Source organism: Scleropages formosus, chromosome 8 (assembly GCF_900964775.1).
Source record: "Scleropages formosus chromosome 8, fSclFor1.1, whole genome shotgun sequence".
Classification (NCBI taxonomy): Eukaryota; Metazoa; Chordata; class Actinopteri; order Osteoglossiformes; family Osteoglossidae; genus Scleropages; species Scleropages formosus.
The window spans coordinates 16,832,175-16,856,887 of record NC_041813.1 but is presented as its reverse complement, the minus strand read 5'-3'; the positions used below and the strand labels follow the sequence as shown (position 1 = coordinate 16,856,887).

Below are 24,713 nucleotides of genomic sequence, written 5' to 3'. Positions count from 1 at the left end.
ACAAAGGTTTTTAAATGAGTAGCCTAATCACATGGCAGTTCATGTGAACATTATTAAAAATTAAACATACATCTTCTCAGAAAGTGGTCTGATGTAGCTCCAGATCAACAGAGAGTTTTAATGCCAAAATCGGAAGTTCTGTCTGTAGCTTTGTGAAATGATTTATGGTGTAGATTGTCAATGTACTCAAATGACATCCCCCAGAGGCCTAGAGGTCAATGGTTGCATAGAGGAAGAAGGCAGGACATCTCATTTTTATTGCATGGGAAACAGGACAAAATATTAAATGGTGAAGTTAGGAATATTTTGGTGTTTAGTGTCTCACTGGTGTGTGTCTTCATCTGGCAAAATGTTGGCTAGGACAGGAATTTGGTTTCCACCTGCTTAGGATTATTCTTTGTTCATGTTTGTTTATTTTTGGTAACTTATATTATGGCAAACCCTTGCTTTTTCCTTCATGTACAAGTGGTCCAGTGACTTGACTAAAATTTGGATTTCACTAAGAATGATGGAAGGTGAACGGATCAAGGTGCTTTGACTAACACCTGCAGCAAGTGAAGACTGTAGGATGTTAACCACTGAAATTATGCCTGTTCACTAGTTTGCTAAGGGCTGTAGATCCAGAAACATTCCAACACTTTTTGGAACAAGGGGCCTTAGCCTCAGAGAAACTGAAAGACCACCATGTGTTAAGTGGAGGTGATTGAATGTCATGCACTTTTCATGAACACAACTAAAGAAAATGCACGTGTGTATTCCTTGACAATGTATTCAGCTTTGGGGAGAGGACCAAATGTGTTCAAATTTAACACAAAAGCATATATTTACACACAAACATACAACTGTGTGGGGTTTTTCCAGAATCCATGATATACAGTACCTGAAATAGCAGAGTGCAGAAGGCGTGTAATTGGGTGAGTTGAAGGAACAAACTGCAGTTAAATATTGATAGAATGTCACAAATAGCTTTCCTTTTCTTGTAGTGAAGTGCCAGTTTTGGGGAAGGGATGCAAAGTGTTTTGGAAATACATAATGCATGATTAAACAGTATTTCGCTTGCAGGAACCCTACAAGCTTTGGGGTTTGTTCAAATTGTGAACATAAAGACGGGATTGAGTTGATGATTCATAAATACATATTAGCCCAATGCCTGTTTACATCTTTAAATTAATATTCTTATGTCAAAGAACTTCTGCTTCTATATTGCCCACATCCTGCTCATTTCCAGCCATGGAGAGCTAGGACTTTAGTCATAAGTACCAGCACTGAGGAAGGTGATGGATGTAAGCTGTAAATCTAGAGAAGTGATTAAAGAAGCAGAAATGATGAGTCTGGCTCAGAAAGGACATCAGAGGTGCTTCATGTCCTCCACCTCTGCATGATGGTATCTTTCTAGAGGTTGAGTGATGAGGTGAGACAGAAATTAAGAGTTTGGAAGATGTCTTAGGTCAATGTAGAAGCTTCTATGACATTACAAGTTCTGTTCTGAAAATAAGTCCATGCAGCTTTTGTAAATAGTTTTAAAAGACATTGGATGACATAAGATACCATTTGGTATTTCCAAGTGGCTGTAGGTGTTGTTAAAATTTATTTATGGTATTACAGCCTGAGGTGGAAGTAGGTTTTAGAGGGCATTTATGAATACCAAACACTCTATGACACAGTGGCCTCTCCATGGCAATTGCTCTCATGAGGTTTTTGGCATCAGCAGGGAACATTAAGGCATCCTAACATTTTTACAGTGCTCCTAATGCGTTGGTTTTGACAAACAATATTTCAAGACATGACAAAGAATATGCTACTCCATTTGTTACAGCTTTATATGCCAATGTAGAACATTGTTTCAATAAAATTTTTTGCTGGGGCCACTTGGCAGACGGGGATGACTGTTCAAAGGTGCAGGTAAAGGGAAATGGGTCGCTGTTAAGGCGTCACAGGTGCTGGGGTTCAGGTCGTGTTGCATCGGTGGTCTGTCCTTTGTCTCGTGGCCATTCTTTCTCGCTCTTTGGTCCCAGGCGCTGCTCTGTGCTACAATTAGGAAAAGGAGTTAAGCAGGGAGAATGATTAGGTACAGGTGAATGTTGGTCCTTCTTCCTCAATTCCCCTGCCTCCTGCCGCACGTGCATGCCACATCATCTGTTGGTTAATGTTCCTGTAGTAAAGAGCAGTAACCATGTATTTATAGTTGCATAGTTGTTTGTGTTTATCCTCAGTGTGTTGAAAAGTGTATCAGAGCCTAGAATTTTAATTTTTACAACAAATACTAACGTGTGAAATCACAGTTTTTTTCTCACTAAGATCTAGTTGTAACCCCTCTAACAGTTTTTAAAGCTTGCAGACTTCAAGTTACCTCAACAGGTGGCTTTGTGGCACTAAGGGTGTGGCCCACAATGAACTGCACTTAATGTCACTTCCCAGAATAGAAGAGAAGTGTGTGCAGTTGTGTACCCACTGGGTCAGGGGGGCATTGAAAATTAAACATCTTGTTTGTACTCTCATCCAACGTAATCAGTGAAACATGTGCAAAGTTGGCTTCACACTGAGCACAGAGGGAAAACCCACTTGTTGCCTAGACACTAGGCTGTCTGGAACTCCTCTTCATTCCAGCAGAGTATGCAGTCTACTAAAATAACTTGAGTTTGGTGTACTTTACCTCTGACCCTTTCTTTAACAAACCATGATGACCATGGACTGGATGGTAGGATCAGAGCGAAAGAAAACAAATTTTGGCCATTTGACTCTGGCTCTGCTTTCAAAGCTTGGCTTGGGAAGTGGAATTAGGGGAGGTCAGAGTTCAGTGGACTATCTGTGTGTTAAAGGGGAGCATCTGCTGGAATAGGGTCTTGTTCAGTTTGTGATCTTCAGAAAAGTTTACTGCATTCTTTTAATTCCACTGACATTACCCAGCATGCATATCTTTGTATATTTGGTGACTCTGACATTTATCTATACTTTCATAATATAAACAGATGTGCTGCCCTGATAATGACTCTACATGTCCATGTTTTATGATGAGGCTTAAGGTGCTGTTTAATTTATTTTGCTTGTAAAATTCAGGTTATGCCTCTCTCAACCCTTCAGTTTTTTTCAGTTTTGATGCAGTTCAGAGAGCTGCATAGAACATATACCATTTATATTACAAAGCCTTCCTCTGTAACTCCTTGTGTTTTTCTGATGAGTTAGAAGAGACCACTGTCTATGTGCATGTGGAGTCTTGAATAGAGATGAGTCTATCAATATACATTCACAGCAAGTTCAATAGATTCCCTCAGCAGTACCCGTACTCTCCCAACCAACACTCTACCATCTAATTACATTTCTTTCATTTCCTGGACAATCTGAGAGCTTTAGCATTCACTGGGCATGTGGCTTTAATCCTCAAGGGCTGTCAAGAACACTCATTCAAGTTTTCAACAGTTATCAGGTATCAAGAAATAAATGGGAGCTCTGTAATGACTTAAATTACCCAAAGTTATTTATTTTTGTCTTGTTTTATTTCACTTGAAGAATAGCTAGAACATTCACTATGAAAGAGAATGTGATGGAGGGCTGTGCAAAGCCAGTCCTGTGAAACAGCAGAAAAGGGCACCAAGATGCATGACTCGTTTGCACTTACCTCAAGGCTACCCTGCAAGAGGAACTGAGGGCGATGTCATTCCATGAATGCCAACACCACCCTGCCACTGCTTATCCAAGAAAAACCTATTCAGCAGGGGGTGGAAAAAACGCCTTTACCGAAGGAATCAAGGATAAACATTTGAGGTTAGATCATTTGAAAAGGATCAGACTTATCTGAAGGGATGATGCTGACAAAACATCAATGTTTTCATTCTTCCAATATCAAACATTAATTTGCCCATCCATTGCCTTCACCTCCACAGTTACACACAGAAACAATGATTCAGGTCCTTGGGTACTGGATGAGTCATCCCTAATGTGTACCCTCATTATTCAGTCTAAGTTGTGTCCCCTAGGAGTGTGGACACATGTTGTGTAACTTTTTTTATTCGCTTAGAGCATTCAGTATGAGCTGAGATGGGAACCAAATGACATATTCTTTACTGATTAATTCAATCATCTGGCTGTGGCCTTTATCGGTTGTGCGTATACTTTTATCCATTTAGCTTGATTGCATACATTTCAGCCCTTACTAGTCAGGCAAAATATGAAGAAGGTGTAAAGGGTGCAGGATATGCAAGAAAATATGAAATTTCTTTTCTTTTCTGCTGTTCTTTCATGATAAGTTAGGTACAATTTTCAGTACTGAACTGTAAAAAAGTTTGGTACCCGTTAATGTAACCTCTTTTTGTATTTTCAACATCACTGATTTATTGGTGCATGAGGTCCTTCCAGGAGGCAGGAGGTTATGTGCAAGGATGCCAAAGTGGGTTGGGCTCAAATTCTAAGAGCTATTGACCATCATTTTCCTCAACGGGTCATTAGGCTTTTGCACACCTTTCCAGTCTACAGTGCCTAAGGCTCCTTCTTAGAAGCAGATTAATTATTTGTTAGTATTGTATAACAAAGTGAAACAGGTGAACGCTGGGCAGGATGCCCGTATTTAAAGACGGAGGGTTAAAGGAACACTGATTTCTGTGAATCGGAGGGTGTTCTGGAAAGTCCATGCTGACTGACAAAGTGCTTCTGTCTTGGCTGTTGCTTGGTAACGGCTTCCTTCTACTCATCTCTCTTTCCCACTCTTGATTGCCATTGTCTAGAGCCCCCTGGTCATTTGCTCATAGCTGGTGTTGCAATTCACATGTGGAGCATCCTAGAGACTAAAAAATGGCAGATTTGTGCTCCCTTCCATGCTGATGTTCACCTAAGGAGATCTAATTTCAGTCACAGAGAGAGAACCATCACTTCTCCAAGAGATGTTTTTGCTTATCCAGTAACCCATGGAAATGCTTTGAGGACTAACAGGGAGTCTGAGTCACCACAGTTGTGAAAGAGAATGGAAGGAGGTGACAGAATGAGGAAAGGTGCAGTCAAACCCAGGTCAGATGAAGAGCAAGATCCAATGTAAGCAAAAAACAGCCTTGATTCTTGACTTTAACTCAATGTGTTCAAAACCAAAGATGTGTCTCCTGACCTGAGAAGGCAGTCTTCCACCGCTTAACTAATGCACATGACACATAAAAATGTGCCAATAGCTGGATTAATTGGTTTCACGCTTTTTTCTTGATCTTGTAAACATTTTATGCATTCATAATGCTTTAGTAATTTCCATTTAAGTTAAAAGATTTAGCAAGGCGGTGGCAGTGTACAGTGTCAACAGTCAATGCTGTATGCAGTAAACGGTATCGAGAGTCAGTATAATTACTGACTGGACGCTGATTGTCTAGACCATTTCTTGTACGGTAACTTTGAATTTCTTCCGTCTGGGTAGCAGATTAAGTTACCAAAATGTAAGAGGAATGCAACAAAGTTATATTTTATTCCCTTAGTTATTAATATGACAGATATTTATAATAGGTTCAGGTAACTTTGATTGAACTTGTTTTTATATGCATGCATTTGATTTTTATTTTTAAGTTTAATACTATTTAAACCATATTTGTGTTGTTTTAATTTCTACATCTTCTGTTTTACCACTTTGACAACAAAGGAAAGTTAAAGGTTTGGACCCCATAATGGAAGTGGACCCCCCTCTTGTTCTAAATCGTTAGACCATGTTATACAGTTCAAACATAGACTTTTGATGAGCCAGAGAAGGGAAGGATGGCGGCAGATCCAAGTCCAAGATACTCAGACACCAGACCCCAGTACATGCAGTAGTGTATTCTGTGACCGGTCAAGGGGTGCGAATGAGGGTCTGGTGGGTGAAGCGTGACACGTACCCAGTCCTATCCTGCTACATTCCAGGCGAGGCCCCATCACTATGGGTGTCTTTTTTTGTCCCTGAGCTGCTTCTCACCCTCTTATCAGGTCAGCCATTTCCACTGTCACTTTTGCCATCCTGGCTGGAGCCCTGGAACATCCAGCCACACTGAGATAGCTGGGGACAATATGACAAGACAGTGGGAGCTCAGCTTTGTTGATGTGGTTAAAGTCTTCTTTAGTTGCATGGAACTGGTAGTCCAAAATATCCACACCCTTCTGACAAGTTCCTTTGTTTCCTGAGTTTTGTAGCCCTCTGAGGTTTAACTAGGGTTCATCTAAGGTTCCCCTTGAGATCTATGATTTCTTCATTGAACTGCACTAGAACTTAAAAGCATGCTGTTATTCTGAAGTTAAGAAGTGGGGTCATGATGAATGAATTCTGCATCCCACTTCATACAGACACCTGACATTGCCTGAGAAATAGATTCTTTCAACACATTCCTTATGAAGCAGGTGAAACACTTGCTTGGCTTGTGTTCAAGCATACAATTACATTCATGCTTTTCTCATACTCCAAAATTTTCCTGCATGTTCATATTTACTATCTTCATGATTCATGTTTGAGCTGTTCTGCAGTTGTCTTGACATGTTGGTTTTTGAGAAAGACCCTATCTTTCGTCTTCCTGGAAAATGGTGCTGAAATTGTTCTCCATTCCTTTCCACATTACACACATATTCCATCTCGGTATGGATGATGGCTTAGCACATTAGGATGTCCATTAGAACAGAGCTGGGGGTAGATGCATGGCTGAAAATGTGAAAACCCACCCCCACCTTATGCCCCTCTTTTACTCGCCATGAACTTTTGCTCCAGAGCAAAGCACTGCCTGTTGAGGATTCACCTGAATTTATAGAAAACCTCACGTTTTATTGTCTTTTGTTCACCTTTGCGTGTTCTTTTGAGAGAGTGAAGCTGTAATTAGCCACAAATCTATGTTTTTGCCCTGGTAGAGCAAGAATAGGAACACAACCTCCTGCTGTAGTACCCTTGATCAAGGTACTTACCCTGAATTGGTGTAGTAGAAATTACCATGCTGTATTGAAAGGTAAATTATTGTCAGTATTTTAACATTGTGGCTTTGGAGAAAAGCATCAGCTAAAGCAATAAATGCAAGTGTTGGTCCTTTTCAGCTCTGTTTTTGAATCACAGTGAAGTATTGGTTCTAGAACTTGATGATTACATCATTCTAGGTGGGCCTGAATCACTGTTATTATTTTGGAAGTTGTGCCATTTTGACAGCAGTATTTATGCTAAACGGTGTCAGCTAGGGCTAATTAGGGCTAATCCACTTCATACAGTTTCAACATTTAAACACATAAGCAACTGAATGTTACATATAAAAGACAAAGAGTAGACAAACCTGTGTCATATGAAGCTTGTATTTAATTTTAGAAAAGTTGATCTAGTTCCTTTGAAAGTCATTGAAGAGCTGACATTTCAACACATTATGTATACTAAACAGTTTGGAGTAAAACCTAAGAACCTGAATGCTTGTCCTGTTTCATTTGTAACAAATAAGATATAAAATCACAACATTAACTATACTTTTAATTAATGGGGTTTGTAGTATTTCATGAGGGGGACAGTGGCACAGTGGGTTGGACCAGCTCCTGCTCTCCGGTGGGTCTGGGGTTCAAGTCCCGGTTGGGGTGCCTTGCAATGGACTGGCATCCCGTCCTGGGTGTGTCCCCTCCCCCTCCAGCCTCATACCCTGAATTGCCAGGCTAGGCTCCGGCTCCCCACGACCCCATATGGGACGAGCAGTTTAGACAACGTATGTGTAATATTTCATGTAGTGCTGATGGTGGTGTCCATAATGGTTTTGTGTAACTAAGGAAAATCTGCCCATTCCTTGGATATCATCTACCGTCATGTGCCATGCATAATCAAAAGAACAGATCCTTTAAAAAAAAAAAACAGTTTAAATGTGCTTTGAGCATTTGTGTCATGAGACTGGACCAGTTGACAGGACCATTTTGTCCTTGGTTTGGTGCATATAGTGTGGTTAATAAGTCGTCGTGCTGGTATTCACTAGCCCAGATAGAGCTCCTCTTCAGCGCCTTGCGGACTCCGTCTACCTGGTTAATCATTGCTCCTTGTCTGCACTGTGTTGCAAACTGCTACAAGCAAACGTGTGTGTGAGCATTGCATATGTGCATGTGTACATGCTGTGAGCACTTGTGTTCATATGTCTGTGTACATGGGCCATTCAGGCTGTGTGTGTGTGTGTGTGTGTGTGTGTGTGTGTTTGGAACACCTTTCTCTTGTACAGCCAATATCTGAGCATACGTACACTCCAAAACAGATGACTACAGCCACCCAGATACCCTCACTTACTTTCCCATGCACACACACATGCAGCACACAGATCCTTGTACTACCACCACCACTGCTCCTTTACCATAAGTCCTTTCCTGGCTTTCATGCATTTGTCCATCAGATCTGGATGAGAAAAATCCTCTGAACACAAATTTAAAGCATTGATTATCTTTATTCATTTAGTTGATGCTTTTTTCCAAAGCAACTTATAATGTTACACTACCTACAATTGTTTACCCATTTAAATAGCTGGTAATTTTACTGAGAGTAAGTCCCTTGCTCAAGGGTATTACAGGCAGAGATGAGATTTGAACTAGCAACCTTTGGATCTGAAAACAGCAGTGCTAACCACTACACTATCAGCTACCAAACAATTAAAGTGCTGCACTGGCTGTTTGCATCACTGTCTGCACATAACCAAGTATTGCTGAATCCAAAGTTTCTCACAATGAGCGGACGACCGATCGACCAACAAGTTGACCATATATGTACTCTGTTTTTGTTTTTGAAGTTTTATCAGTCTGGCCTAGTTCTTCAAGCTCAGTGGCTCATGATGTACAGTGTGTCTTATTAGACATGTGTATGCACTGTGAGATTATTAAACAGGGACACACACTCCATTCCTCCATGACTGTTTCATAAAGACATTTACTATTTTCAAATCACGTGAGTGGCTCTGATGGTGACCATCTCAGTCTCCACCCAAACCCCATCTGCATGTGTTCACATGAGGTTCACGTTTCTGGGTCCTTCAGTTTTTTGAGAACAGAATGTAGATCGTATCCTTTATGGTTTTTTTAGCAAAAGAACAGGACTGGATCACAACAATATAGAGTCAATTTATTGAGAAAAAGCAAATACATACAAGTTCATGATACATCTTAAAGGGTTACAGTACTTAGCAGGGGTGGTCAAACGGCGTAGCCTATGTAAGATGATCTAAAAACGTGACCTAATCTTCTGGAATTCAATCAAGTTGTCCCACGGATCAAGTACTAAGTTTTCTTTCAACTCTGTAACCAACCATGCATTTATAAGGGTAGTTTATGCTATGGACTGGGGTGATGAATGAAGCTTTATATTACAGGTCTTTTGAAAGACTAAATGATTCTTGCTCCACTGAGCTTGTGTCCTGTCACATTCCAGAAATAATTGCTTGATGGTATCTTTAGCAGCCTCACACTTACAACATAGCTAAGGTGTCCCTGGAAATAACCCATAAAGGTCTCCTGGCATAACATAAATTCTGCACGATTTTTTCAGAGAGGAATAAGTACCAGCAGTGGAGGTGGCTGGCAGAAGTGAACATTAGTGCTAACATTAATTTTAAAAACACCTTTGCTGTTGTTCATATAAGTGCCAAAGAAGGGCAACCAGGTCAGGTGTTCCACTAGAGTCAAATGTTGCAAATTTCTAGACATCAGGTAGACTGAGGTGTTCCTGACTTCTTCAACAGTCCTTACCCAAGATGACAAACATTCTTCTTTGGGCTAGATGATGGCTCGGTGGTCTTCAAGGGGTTTTCAGTTGGTCTAAATGAGGTCCAGAGAAAGACCTGCTGCTGCAGTCCACCTATTCAACAGGTGGAGTGTCCATGATGGCCCATGACGATACCCTTCATTGAGAAACTCTGCAATGCAGCCAGCTGTCCATCATCTATGAACATCATCTGTTTGTGTTCAGCTTGCCAGCTGTCTTCTGTCTTCTCCAGAAGGTCCTGCCCTCTCTCTGTACTCGCCTGCACTTTCAGGATTTAGATCTGCTTAATGGCTATAATCTCTATAATAAATATTGTTATATCCTGAGTCCATTTAAAAGTGAGTAATGAGGCTAATTACCCACCCATGGCTTTTAGCTCTGATACTATCTCTGCTGGCCTTAGAGACAGAGGGAGTAAATTTGCAACTGATGGAGCGATAGACAGACTTTGTTTCCTTACCGAGGTGTGTTACGTTCTCGCACACCTCGTCCAGGAGGGCCCAAGCCATCTGGTTTCAGCCATTTCTGGGGTATCTCAAGAGCAGGTCCTGTCGATGGGACTTTTTTTTTGTCAACCCACAATGCACCAGTGCTGATCCTCAGCTAGAGACTGGAACAGAATGGAATTTGAAACGTTTTAGCCAAAAATCTTGCCATGGTGGTGTTTTTTGCAGAAACGTTTCAGATTTCATTCTGTTCTCCAACGTCGGATGAAATGCGGGGTGACTGGGATAGGGGTGCATGGGGTCTTGCAGGTGGGATGGCTATCAAGGAGCTTTGTTCGACCGACTGATAATGGAGCCACCTGACCTTTTGGACTTCAGAGGGGTCACAGCTGGGGCCACAGTAGACTGCCAACCAGCACAGTCCTGTCTTGCTGAAATTGGGATGGCAGCAGAATCTGGGGTTCAACCCAGGGAACCATCTCACTGTAGTGTTTTGAAACATTCTGCATTAAACATTTCAACATGTTCTGGTGCCAGATGGAAACTGTTTCCGGAGCATCAGTGGCACTGAACCGTTCCTCCACATACTTATCTGAGCTGTAATCCGTACATTACCCTCCCTTTTTATCTCAATTCCACATTGTTGTTCTGTCAGACCAAAAAGCAAGTATGTCCTGGTTCTTGCTGCCATTTGAAGGTACATGCTGTCATATAATCTAAAATTAACACTGTTCTGAAATCCACTGGTCTACAGGTGAATACTACAATTATAATTACTGTGGTTATGATGATGGTGAGGATGACCAGTGGCTACAGGGCCTCATTCTGTGACTAGGAAAGGGGTGAAATGGACATTCCCGTCCTCCAAACCTTTTACAATGATGGACCGCCAAGCATATTAGTGCTCCACTTCCCTTAGCACCAGTTGATTGCTCATTTCAGAGCACTACTACAGTCTGACTTGAAACCCTAAATCGAACCTCTGAGTGTGGGTTTTGGTTCTCCCCAAAGGCCCATATTGATGATGTGCGATTCCAGGCTTTGAGCAGGTGTGTGTGCACGTGTCTGAGACTGTGAGAACTCTCAGGGGGAGCTCTTCACACATTTTATTGGATTTAATTTGTGTTCCCTGGAGCATTGGTCCTGTTGTTGTGCGATGTGTTTCACATGTGTCGTATAATGGCCAGATGCCCTTGCTCTCATATTAAAACGCTATGCGTTGGCGTGTCAGAATGGTAAGTATGAAAAACATAAAGCCCACATGGAAAGTTGTGAGTAAAAGAGAAAAAGTAGCGAGGCATATAAAAACATCCCGTATGGCAACAAACCTGCATGCTTCATTTACTGTATTCCTTCGTTGACAAGTGTGGGTAACTGAGAATCATCACCACCCTGAGTGACAGGGCTTATCTGTGCTGTCCAGGTAACGTGGTGAGGCCAGGTGAGCCCTCCTTCTCTATCCCTGTTCCCAGTTGGCAGCCGGACTGAGGGATGTCACAGGTGTTCATTCTCCTGGCACTGCTCACGCTCTCTGCCAGCTTCCAGGTAGGGGTTTGTTCACACACAAACACATTACATCACTCATGCTTGTCTCCACATCCTTCTTTTGTGTATCGAGGATTCTCAATTTGCTTGTTTTTTCTTCCAACAAGATTTTGAATGTTTGTAGAAGCTGTGTGGGAGGCCCAGTATGGTGGGTACCTCACATGGTGGTGATCTGGAGGGGAGTATAGGCAAAAAGAGGCAATGGATGAACATGTCATTGTCTACTACTGTGAGACTGATGACAATAAATGATCATAGTAAGAACATGATGGTAACGGTATTATATCAAAAGTGAATTGAAAACATCAGGAACCAAGTTAGCTAAATATTTAGCAAATGATACACTGGGTATGTCCAGTTAAGCTTCATTGTTTGCATTTGAAGCAACATAGATGGGGGAGCTGATTCAGCCTCTTCAAAATGAGTTGTGTTTGTGGGGGTAGTGATAATGCAGCTGTTGGAAAAACAATAATTTACCAATAAGCCATTACGAAATGAGAGAAAAGCACTGGCAGTCCTGTTAACAGAGCAGTTGTGAAGGCAGTGAGTGTAAAATTGGTTAAATAACTAGGTTTTTAACTGAAAAGTTGTATGCTTTACTCTGAAGAAGGCCCCTGATGTTGTACGCTTATAGGAGGTATTGACTTGCTCTGATAGTAGCACATTGTATTGCACATTTTGCATAAGCTATGTCATGAGTGCAAATTTGTTAACAGAAGGCATTTTTGTTTGATGTACAGTATGTCTGCCTTTTGTGACCTACAGATCTCCCATGCCGAATCTCTGAAGACTTTGGTGGAACAATGGGTGAAGTACAAGGAGCAGTGCAACCATAACATCAGCAGTGAACCGCCAGCCACAGGTGAGAGCCTCACTAAATGCACTGACATCACCAACATAAGAATGCAATATTTCAAGATTAAATTTTAAACCTGATATCATTATCTGAAGGTTTTAGGAATTTGGTTGAACACATATTGCAGTCCTCGGGAGAAGATCAAAGCTCTGTAAAACATTGACTTAGGGCCCTTAAATAGCTTAAGAAGCTAAAAAACTTTTTGAGCTCTAATGACATCTGCCACTAACAGCAAGGGTCTTGATTTTCTGAAGATCTTTGCTGCAAAAACTGGAAGGACAGTTTGAAGGGAGATTCCCACTGGAAACATGGGGACTGTTAAATGTCTTTTGCAGAAGTGATGAAGGTGGGCAGTAGGGGAAAGTATCTGCTGTAACATCTTACTTCTCATGGTTTCTACTTCTCAGGTGTGGTGTGCAATAGGACCTTCGACAGGTATGCCTGCTGGCCAGATGGACAGCCCAATAGCACAGTGAGGGTGGCCTGCCCCTGGTACCTGCCATGGCACCACAAAGGTAAGATCCATCAGGAAGTAGTTACATGGGCCAGGCAGAAAATGAGTCCCAGAGGGTGGTAGAGCTCCAGGTGTGAGGCTGATGAGCAATGGGTTGAAGCAAATGTGAACAAAATAACATTTTTGTTGAGATAAACAACAAAAGAGTATAGGAAGAGAGCGGTGTTAGAGAGACGGTGTTAGAGAGACTGATAACGGTTAAGGGAAGTGGCCATCTACAGAAGATGCTCTGAAGCTGGGAAGTGTTGCAAAAATACTTTCCATTCCTAAAGAAAATGCGTTTGAGGGCTGTGTTTTTCACTGGGATGTCCGCTTTTTTATACTTTACATTTACATGTATTCATTCAGGAGACGGTTTTCTCCAAAGCGACATACATCTCACAGAAAATACAATTTTTGCACTAAATTAGGAGAAAGAAAGACATGGTTGCAAACATGTGATTCTTAAGTACAGTTCGTGTTTTTTCTTTCCATCATATACACCAATGTTCATCACATGAGTAGCTACATAAAACTTTCAAAATATTGACGATTCCTGATCACCTTTCTACTAATTTTTTTTTTTTTTGAATACATATAAACATCTACATACATTACAGGAGTAGCTGTCTAAAGGCTTATCTAGGCATGATCTTAAAGTTATGGTGCATGAACATATACACCTTACATGAACTTAAGAAATCATGGGTGAAGTTATTCTGGAAGAGATGAGTTTTCAGACCCTTTTTAAATGTGATCAGAGTTTCATTGGTTCTCTGTGAGTGGGGAGGTCATTCCACCACAACGGAGCCAGAACAGAGAACCTCTGTGCGTTACCTTTTGTGCGTGGGACCACCAAGCGAGCAAATGTGGAAGAGCGTAGCAGTCTGGTTGGGGTGTAGGGGTTGATCAAGTCTTATAACAACTTTGTGAAAATGTTGTTGGAGACCAGTGGATGTACACTAATAGAGGATCAAAAGTGGTGACCTTCTGATCTTTACTCTATTAAAGATGTCACTGTCTCTGTCCAGTCCAGAATGGCTTTGTGTATTGGGAGTGTGGCCCAGATGGGCAGTGGGTCCACGTGAGAAATACCAGTGAATGTGAAGCAGATGACCAGGTGAGTTACCTGTGTTCATATCCAAATGGTGGATAGACAGACAGGTGGCAGGATGTATGGATAGATTGCAACGTTATTAATTCCACAGGAAATTGTACGAGGCTACAGTAGCATACATACAACACAGTGACAGAAGACACTTGAATTAGACTGGAGTAAATAAATAAGACATTTAGACAGGTGTATAACAATGAATGAGTGAATAAAGTACCAAGTTGTACAGGTATGTCTTGCATGTTGGGGGATTCCCGAGGGGTGTGGTGGTCGCAGAAAGACTGATTACTCTACGCTCTTGGCCATATGTGTGTGTCTCCACAACAGCGGTACGGAAGAATCCTCAGCAAGGTCCGGGCGATGTACACAGTTGGGTACTCTATTTCCCTTGGTGCTCTGGTCTTGGCCCTCGGAATCTTGATGGCCTTCAGGTGAGGAATGCACCTTGAGAGGGGACAGGAAGGTAAGAAAAAGTAAAAAAGAGAGGTTTAGACAAAGGGCTGATCCAGGTATTCAGGTATGAGACAGAGCCAGCTAGGTAGATAATTGAGTCATCGAAGAAAAGACAAACACTATTCTGGAAGGAAAGGGATAAACTTCAAGAAAAGTTGTATAATGTACTAAGATTTCACAGTCTCTTCACGCCTGTGCTTTATTTGATGTTCGCTGAGATCCAGACGCATTCTGTTGCCGTTTGAAAGGTTCTCCTAATCCCTGAGCCGGTGAGCTGGGGTCTAAGTTTGATGAGTCAGTGCTTTTTGTTGTGTTTCCTTTTCCCTCCATAGAAGACTCCACTGCATGCGCAACAACATCCACATGAACTTGTTTGCCTCGTTCATCTTACGGGCGCTCTCTATTCTCCTGAAAGATGCGCTTCTGGACAAGGTCTTCGTCAATATCCCTCCTTATGACATTGCAAACGACTGCCAGGTGGAGTTGCAGGTCAGCAGTGAGGTGCGCCTACTCATGCATGCTTGCACCAGGACAGGTGCATGTGAGTTGCATTAAAAAAAAAACTGCAGAATGAATAAATGTAAATGTAATGCAGAGGAAGCCATTAGGGGACACAAGAGGGAACAATTGGTTTGATTGAATGATCTCTATCTAATTAAAATTTTGACACGCAAACACCTTCAGGATGGTAGTTAGAACAATATTCACTGAATTCAAAGTGAAGTGGATCGTCATCTGTCCTTTTCCGTGTGTGTATTTCAGGTGGCAATAGGATGCCGCATCACCATGGTGATGATGCAGTACAGTATTATGGCAAACAACTACTGGCTGCTAGTGGAAGGCATCTACCTGTACAACCTGCTGGTTGTAACTGTTTTCACCGAGAGAAACTACTTCACTATCTACTTGTGCATTGGCTGGGGTGAGTGTACCTATGTGTTTACTGTGCCCCTGGCAGGGGAAAAGGGTTGCTGGCACATTGTAATTGCAAAATACCAATGTCTGAGAATCTGTTGTGTCATACAGGCGCTCCACTTATATTTGTGCTACCCTGGGTGATAGTGAAGTACCTGTATGAGAATAAGGAGTAAGTAACACTTTAATTCTTTCAGTTGACGCCTTTATATGCTGACTAAATAGAATGTACACTGTATGAAATCAGCCCCCAGCGATAGTGCACCAGAATGGAGGTGGGTTTAGTTCCCCCGAAGTTTCCGTTTTGTAGTTATTTTTCTCGTTGTGGAAATAGCTGTTGAAAGTTATTTTAGAAAACAAAACAACTTTATAATCTTCCTGCCAGCTTGAATTTTAAGTAGCTAAAAGGGATTATATTGGATTATGTTGAAACTGTTGTTAATGTAAGAATTTTCAATACTGAAACTGTAATATTGTGCTTCAACAATACATGGCCTTATCTTTGTGCCAGTTAAATTCTTCTTTATTATTTTTTTGAGACGAGGAAGGAAAGCAAAATGAGTGAGCTATATGTCTTTGGGCAGGGTTAGCAGCCATTAGTTGCACAGCCCCTTGGTTTTATAATAAAGTCCAGAACAAATTCCTGATATATGTATGGGGAAAATTATAAATTGGCCAATTGTGATGGCATTAATGGCTGTTATTCCCATTTTTCTCCATGTGACCTTCTGATCCCCATTCATGTCATCAGTTATTCTTGAGGGGACACTATTTATTTCATCCTGGCTGGGTCATTTCTTCTTTATTTTTTGATTAATAAAAATGAACAGGTCCTGGTGGCTTGTGTAAATAGGGTGTGTAGAATCAATAATGCTTCAAGAAGTTGTAGAGGATCAGAGAGGATCCGTGCTACCTATTAATGAACATCAAGAACAAATGCTTCTGATCCCCAGGTGCTGGGAAAAAAATTACAACATGTGGTTTTGGTGGATTATTCGTTCCCCGATATTGCTGGCAGTTCTGGTAAGTGCCTGTATTCTCTACATCGTTGGTGTCCGGCTGACTCTGTTTCACTTTCCAGACTCTCTGCTCTTCACTTCTGCAAGCTTCTACATTTCTACAAGCTGCTTTCTTGGAATGACATTAGTTAGTTGTCCAAATAGCAAAAATTATGGAGAACAGTACTAATGGAGTTGGTTCACTATAAAGAAATGTAAATGTGTAATATTGCAATGGAGTGGCATCCCATCCAGTATGTGCTCTAGCCTCTGGACTCCCACAATGGACTAGCAGTTTGCGTCTAAGTGAGTGAAAATTACCCAAACGATGGAAAAATTTAAAACGCCAATAAAACCAAAAAAAAAAAAAAGTAATTTTTATTAATTTCTTTTTTACTTACTTGTTTTCTTTTAATGGATTGAGCAATGTTACTGGTTTCACTCACTGTCCTTTATGCAGGAAAATGCATACCTTTTTGTCAACAGCTGTCATTTTTTTAAAATAAGGGACATTTTCATCATGCATTTATTTCTCAATCCCTTGCTTACTGCTCTTTCAATTTGTACTTCAAAGCTGCTAATTTGATGCTGGTAGTGAATCTGTAAATGAATTACTTGTGTGGGCGTGATACAGCATGGAACAGTACAGGGGCCTTGACAGCTCCAGTCTGTTGTTGGTTTAATTGGAAGTAAACTGTTATTTCCTGCACACTTTTGATAACCATGTGAGGAGGGCTAGAACAAAGAGTTCCTCATTGTGTTATGCTTCAGAGTAACGGGTTGATCCTTGGATGGGAAGCCTGGCTAAGTTGCAGATTCCCCAGCCCTCCTCGCAGGAATTCCTGCCCTCTCCTTCCCCCTGAAGAGACCGGGGTGTTGAAGTGTTTGCATTTCCTTGTTTCCTTAGTCCTCTGGCTTCTCTCAAGAGGCGTGTTCTCTGCATTCATACCAGGGACTGGGGTGAACCACCCTTGCCTCCTGCGTGTGCCACATTCCACGGAGTGTTAACTCATCCTGGTGATAGATGAGTGATGGGAGCTTTCGTGTTGCTGCTCACTCAGGCCCACCTTTTGTCAGTGCCACTATACAGCACGGTTCTGAAGTCCAGGCACATAAACCATACTGCCTCAACAGGATGTCTAGTTTGAGGACATGAGCTCAGCAAAATGTCTTGCAGCTGTTTTTCATTTGTATGTCACCTTTGGTCCTCTTTTGGGCAGTGAAGTGCTCCAAGGGCAGTGAATAGCACTCTGTAAATAAAATTATGACATAATTGTTATTATTTTAGCAGTTTCCGAGTGGTTGATCACGTTAAGGGTTTCAGTAGCTCAGACAGGGGTTTGAGCTTTGTTATCTCACCACAGCGACATGGAGTTTGCAGAGCTGGGCTATTGCTGGCCCCATTTTAACACACGGAGGTGGACTTGAGAGGCCCCTCTGTGTTGGCTGGCTTCCACAATATTGCCACACGTGAACTTGTCAGGTGCCAGTTGTCTTGGTTGGCTGCGTGCTTGAGGAATGTTCCACCAGTTTTTGAGGGCTTGTAGTATGTTTGTGTCTGGTTGGAGGAAGGAGGGATTATTACAAATGATTCTTACACAAAAATTTAATGAAAACAATTTTCCTTCAAACCTTTGAATTTCAGACAGAGAGAGTCAGAAATTGGGGGTATTCATGGTAAGAACAAGTTTGTCATCATGCCTTTTAGCATAAATTAAAAACCAGCAACAAGCAAAACCGATAAATAAAACATTAAAAGATAGAAATTCAAATAAAGCATCTGCTGTCAAGTCAGAAATTCTGGTTTTAAGCATAGCTCACTGCTGGATATGAACTTGTTATGACATGGCCTTTCAACAATTATCATAAGACGGATCACCTGCTGTCCATTTCCACAAAGGTTTAGCACTGTGATTGCAAATATGTCCACAGTTATTACCCATGCTGAACTGCAAATAAGGCCAACTAATAAGTGTTTTGTACATGATCATACATCAGAGCTGCATGGAATCAAACATTGCCCCATTCCAGTTGTTTGTGATTGTCTCTCCTGCGCAGATCAACTTCTTCATCTTCATCCAGATCATCAGGATCCTGATGTCCAAACTGAGGGCACACCAGATGAGATACACAGACTATAAATTCCGGTATGTTCTTCTCCTCCTCTTATCCTTTGCTTAGAGCTAGCCGTCATGGATATCTTCAGTGGTTTACTATTATATTTATGTAAGTATTTATTTTACTTGCCTATTGTAGCAGCTCACACTACTGAAAGGTACTCCCAAGGAGCAGGGATGAACTGTAAATTGTTAAAAGATTGCTGAGTAATCTTAATAGTTGTGCAACCATAAAGGGGTCTGTGAAGGTCTGGAAGAGAGTAAGCATCCATACTGACATGTAAAACTGGCTGGTGGTTTTGAATGGAGAAGAGTTAGACCAAGAACCTTCTATATTTACAGATGTGTCTTGCTGTTGTTTGGTCCACCAATAATTATTCAATATTGGATACCACTCGTACATCTTTGTTTTTTCTCACTGAAGCCAAAAGCTATGCTGACTACAGTATTTGAACTTTTTTAAATATTCATCCTGCACTGATTCCCGTTCTTTCTTTTTTCTCCTTGCAGTCTGGCAAAGTCCACTCTCACCCTCATCCCCCTTTTAGGGATCCACATTATCCTTTCGGCCTTTGTCACTGATGAACAAGTACAAGAAGGGCCGCTGCGTCTTGCAAAGCTTTTTTATGACCTCTTTTTCAATTCTTTCCAGGTCAGCCAACCTCACTCTACAATGTGAACAATTACTTACTTCTGACACATGTACATTAATTCATTTAGCTTATTTTCCTTTTCAAGGCAACATATAATATTAAGCTGTTTACAATGATTTATTCATTTATGTTGCTGGGTAGTTTCTACTGGTGCAATTTAGGCTTAGTACCTCGTACTACAGCAGGAGATGGGATTCAAAACTGGGTTCTTTCAGTGTAAGGTGGCAGTTCTAACCCCTGTGCCACCTGCTGACACCAAGTCACACACACACACACACAGAAGAACTGTTTCACTGATGTACAGACACACTGAAAGGAGTGTATGGAAGATGAACTCGCCAACATATGACACACTGACTTTTTTTTCACCGCCAACTTTTAAGTCTGTGAAAAAGCACAGCATAGCCCCAGAAGCTAAAATTCTAAGCTCTCAATTCACATCATCCCTCAATCAAAAAAACTAATCTTATAGCTCAATGCGAACTAAAACCAATTACCTAACTTTGTACTTAAGAGGCTACGACTCTTTATTTCAAACCTCCTTAAACCTGTTGAGATAGGCCAACAGAGAGTTTGAAAACTGACGAGTTTGTTGAGGAAAATCTTGGGTTTTATTATCATTAGAAATTAATCTTCATGTTGGCGCAGCGAGCTTTGCCGGGTCCTGCTCAGGGTGCCTTGCGACGGACTGGCGTCCTGTCCTGGGTGTGTCCCCTCCCCCCTCCAGCCTTGCACCCTGTGTTGCCGGGTTAGGCTCCAGCTCGCCACAACCTCGCTGGGGACATGCGGTTTCAGACAGTGTGTGTGTGGGTACTAGTAGCAGCAGCAGCAATTGCAGCAGTGGCAGTAGTACTAGTAGTAGTTGTAATAGTAGTAGTGGTAATAGTTTCCATAGCCATGATTTTAAGAAGAAAAAACTAGAACACTAATCGCAAACCTTGGTTAGATAATATCTCAGACTTTGGAATTCATCATCATTTTGATTGCTAATTGTAATGAGTTTGCTGCATCTCCTGCTGCGTGCTGCGCAGTCTCTCCATTCAAGGAGTGTTGCTCCTATGATGGTTCATGGTGGACAAAGAGCTCCTCTTTCACTGAAAATTCCCCTGTTCTGTGAAGAAATTGTCTTCCTTGTGCTCACATAATAGATTTTAGTCAATATTTAAGTAGTGATTGACAGTAACAGGAGAAATGGTGCCCCATCTCTTGGGAAAATTTCCTGTTTGGAACTCTTAATGCTGAACTGAGTAATTATACTTTTGACTATTTCAGAGTAGTCTCCTGTTCATGGGATTATTCTAGGACACATCCGAGGTTTAACCTCAATCTATGACTTAGAACAAGAATAGTTAAATTAAAAAAAACATCAGCAAGTGCTCTAAATGGGATTCAAGGGCTTGTTGTCATTCCTACAGGGTCTGCTGGTTGCTGTCTTGTACTGCTTTGTTAACAAGGAGGTGAGCCTTGAATTTTGTTTTTTGAGTTCCTGTAGTTTAGTCTCAGTTGAATTTTGTTTTTTTTTATTTCAGTCAAACATCACTGTCCTTTTTTTCCTGTTCCTTTCCAGGTGCAGTCAGAGATGATAAAAAAGTGGAAGCGCTGGAAGCTGGGCAATGACATAGAGGAGCAGTACCGTCACAGTCACACCCCCCACATCAAGGGCAGCGTTGTGCTCCACATGCCATGCCCCCTGAAATCGCCAGACCCTGGTCATCCCAGTGGCAGCCATGAGGAGAATTGTAGGCTGGTGCCTGCCAAACTAGATGATGGCCTGGAGTTCCCACCCCTGCCACAAGGAGACAGCAGCTGCAGTACCCTGATAGAGAACATCTGCCTGGAGGACAAAATGCACTGTTGCATGCCTAGTGGGGAGAGCGCTGAGAATGACTTCTGATTTGTGGAACCACGGTGTTTACTCTTGTTTCCCCCGATCGCAAATCGAGGCCCATTCAAGACAAGCATCCAGGACACAGAGGTGCTGGCCCGGAAAAGTGGCCCCCTTCCTGGTCTGTTGGCTTCTGTATGGCCCGAGAGACCAATGAGCCTCCTCTTGAGTCTCAGCAAGACTCTTGGAGGTCCTAGCAGGAACACGTAAGGTGTTCTTGGTTGCTGAGCGGGTTTATTTATGTGTTTCAATGTTATAGACAAAGACTAGTTGCAAGACCTTGAAAGTGCAGGATATTTGCATAAAAGTATGTATAACAGACTGTAAAAGGTGAACTAGTGTATCACAGTCATACAACACATACACAGAAACCTCAAGTGAGTGAAGAGTCTTAGCTCTGGCCTCTTCAGTAGCTTCGTGTCAAAATTGTGTCATCTGCTGTCAGTGGTGGTACTTGAGTTGTAAGACTTCTACACACATGTTCTTTTCCCAGGAAATATCAACAGAATATAAAAAAGCAGTCTTCAAATCCATCCATAAGTATTGATGCCTGGACCAGTAGTTTGTCAGCATTAAAGATGCTTTAATGTGATTAAATGTTGTTAATTAATGGTGTTATATTCCATCATGAACTGAGTTAAGAAGGGAATCCCAACAATAAGTTAATCCTCTGCCAAGAAAGGACTGTGCCAGCCATATCCAGCAGATAGTTTCTCTCAGATTCGGTTGTCCTGGGATGTTTGGAATGCTGGAACTCAAAGCATTTTAAGAATTAGCTGGACTCTGAATGAATTTTAGCCATTGAGTTTGAGGACTCCCCATGGGAACGTCTATAGAATTCCAAAAATTCCTTTGAAATTCTGCTGTGGCTTATATAAGAGCATGAGAGAGCAGCAATGGGTGAAACGAAAAAAAATTACACACCATAGTGATTTCCAACATCACATTTACCCGAAGTATGAGCTTTACTTTTTTTTTTTTTTTTTTAAAAACAGACGGAAGGTGAAAACCTGGAACAGTGCTGTTGTTGATGTTCTTCTTGTTCTTCTTGTAATAGTAGGGGTAGCAGCAATGTTAGTAGACTTTTTATAATGCAAGTACATGTGTCCTTTGGGAGGCATCAGAACAATGTGAAAGTTAGTAGTGATGTGAATCAGATCCCAAAAAGACAGAGTGCCTTTGTTCTGAAATGAAAGCAATTGGGTGCTTATGTGGAATACCAATTAGAAGTTTGAGTACACCTGCTTGAACCCTGACAAAAAAAAAAGAAATCAGATGTTTCAGAGTGGAATTCAGCAGACATATCGGTGAGTGGAAATGTGAGATTCTGAGGTACAATCAGTAAGTAATTGTAAGACAATGAGAAGGTGACTGCATGAGTTGTGCCTGTCAGGTACCCTCTATCCAGCATGAAGGTGGTATTGTGTTGATATGGGGTTGTTTAGATGGTGACAGAGTCAGCAATCTTTACCAAGTCCATTGCAGTCTCAACTAGCATGACTATCATAGCATATACATTATTGAGACATGCCATTCCATTCGGGTTACTACTAGTTGGGTAATCCTTCAGCAAAACCCAAAATACAATTCAAAGATGTGCAAGAACTCTCTAGAGAAGAAATAAACTGAAGGACAACTGAAATGAATGACCTGAATCAGAAATGTTGTCAAGTATGAAAAAATAATTTCCAACAGCATAGTTCAAATGTGAAATCAGACTTTTCAATTTTATTAAATGAAGACCTTTCTCTTCTTCTGCATAATGCATGCCTATGTGGATCCATGTTTACACACACAATCCCACACAGCTGCAAACAGAACAAGGCACATACAGTAAGCACTGCATGTACTCTTTATCTTAGTCTTGACACAGCACTTTAACTGTGACCAAAACAATACCTTCACAGCAGGTATGTCTTGTGAGTTTAATTAAACTGCACCCACTGAAGCCAGCAGTCATTGTGAATTTAAGGCTTTGGGAAGCTGCTGGGTCTTTCCTGATGACAGGTTCATATTCAATGCACATTCTCCATGGTTTTCTGTCCTTTTCTCCAGAGTGTGATAGGACAGGGTGTCCTAATTGTGAATAAACGTGTTTTGTGTGCTGTTTGCCATGGGTATCATTTTGAACAGACAGAAATAAAACAGCAAACTGAACAAGTGCATTATGAACTTATGCAGTGTGTTATTTTAGCATTCCTCTCCGTGTTTGCATGTATTTGTGTGTACGCATAAACGTCTGTCTGTTTTGTTTCTCATAGAAAGCTGGTGTGGTAAGATGTTATTTACCTTTTGCATGAAACAATGTTCAAAATTGCTCTTAAGTTGGAAGTACATCAGTGACTACTGCAATTTTGTTTGTTTATTGAGAACAACATAAAAAGGAGTTGAAAAAAGTAAAGATAAGTTTTTAATTTGCGTTAAAAACACTTTAAAGTACTGTTTTAAAGTGATTGTTTCTGTCTGGTTATTTCTCATGCAACTCCTATAGATTTTCCCCATAGAAGGAAGAGTACAGTCATCAATTGCATCATCATAACCAAGGAAAAATGCCTTCAATCATAGAAAAAAAAAAACTTTTGAATCTTGACAAATTCTTTAATTTGATTATACAAGGAAAAAATGGTTATGTAACGCTATGGTCTACTTACATTGTTCTCAGTGGCCAATTTGATCTGTCTACTGGCAACGGTCCACTTCATTTGTTTCCATGCAGTCTATATGGTAGAGGTGGCTACGTGTTCTCAAGCCAGTGTTTGCTTTCATTTCCTTTTAAGGTCTCCTGTCTGGGCTTCTGTCTTGCTTCTGACAAAAGGAATCTTTCCAACTTCATGTAAACACTATGACTTATCCCTTTTCCTGGTCGCCGAGAGTGCCAGTTCCTCTTTGCAGCTTTTCATTCCCACAGCTTCCCAGTGTGCGCTCCTCTCCAGAGCTCTTACATCAGAGTTAAGAACTTCTCACAGGCAGGACCTGTGTTTCATTTACAGCTTCATTACATGCATATTATAGCCATTAAAAGGCTTTCTGTTTCTAATCTTGTGACAGATCAAGGGAAATTTTGTCAGCTTACAGAACTGCAGTCTTTTTTTTTCTTTTTACAACCTTCGCTTGTACATTCATGGCAGAGTTTGCTTTTCTCTTAGATACACACACACACACACACACACACACACACACACACACACACACACACACACACACACACACACACACACACACACATTTTCAGAACCGCTTGTCCCATACGGGGTCACGGGGAACCGGAGCCTACCCGGCAACACAGGGCGTAAGGCCAGAGGGGGAGGGGACACACCCAGGACGGGACGCCAGTCCGTCGCAAGGCACCCCAAGCGGGACTCGAACCCCAGACCCACGGGAGAGCAGGACTGCGGTCCAACCCACTGCGCCACCGCTGCAGATACACAAGAAAAAGTAATATGGACTCATGCATGAGGGCTATGATCTTCAGGCTAACATTTCACTTACTTCTGGAGAAGTGCTCAAACAACTTTTGGTTTAAACTGTTTTTCTCCTGATGGTCATTTAAGATAGA

General features: G+C 41.5%; 1 protein-coding gene across 5 annotated transcripts in view; it reads left to right on the top strand.

The window, feature by feature from the left end:
* The window catches only part of LOC108935714 (glucagon receptor-like), a 37,333-nt gene extending 14,036 nt beyond the window's left edge, over positions 1-23,297 (top strand). For 2 of the 5 annotated variants that reach the window (XM_018754535.2, XM_018754534.2), the window contains exons 2-14: positions 11,552-11,673; positions 12,439-12,535; positions 12,937-13,044; positions 14,054-14,142; positions 14,464-14,567; positions 14,922-15,090; positions 15,352-15,511; positions 15,616-15,676; positions 16,458-16,527; positions 18,561-18,649; positions 19,130-19,271; positions 20,688-20,729; positions 20,840-23,297. In XM_018754535.2, coding sequence (XP_018610051.1) covers positions 11,620-11,673; positions 12,439-12,535; positions 12,937-13,044; positions 14,054-14,142; positions 14,464-14,567; positions 14,922-15,090; positions 15,352-15,511; positions 15,616-15,676; positions 16,458-16,527; positions 18,561-18,649; positions 19,130-19,271; positions 20,688-20,729; positions 20,840-21,166 — 1,512 coding nt within the window. In that variant the 5' untranslated portion in view covers positions 11,552-11,619 and the 3' untranslated portion in view covers positions 21,167-23,297. Of the gene's footprint in view, positions 1-11,551; positions 11,674-12,438; positions 12,536-12,936; positions 13,045-14,033; positions 14,143-14,463; positions 14,568-14,921; positions 15,091-15,351; positions 15,512-15,615; positions 15,677-16,457; positions 16,528-18,560; positions 18,650-19,129; positions 19,272-20,687; positions 20,730-20,839 lie in introns of those variants that run through there. The other 3 variants (XM_018754536.2, XM_018754537.2, XM_018754538.2) reach the window with 3 other exon arrangements.
* Positions 23,298-24,713: the final 1,416 nt, after the last annotated feature.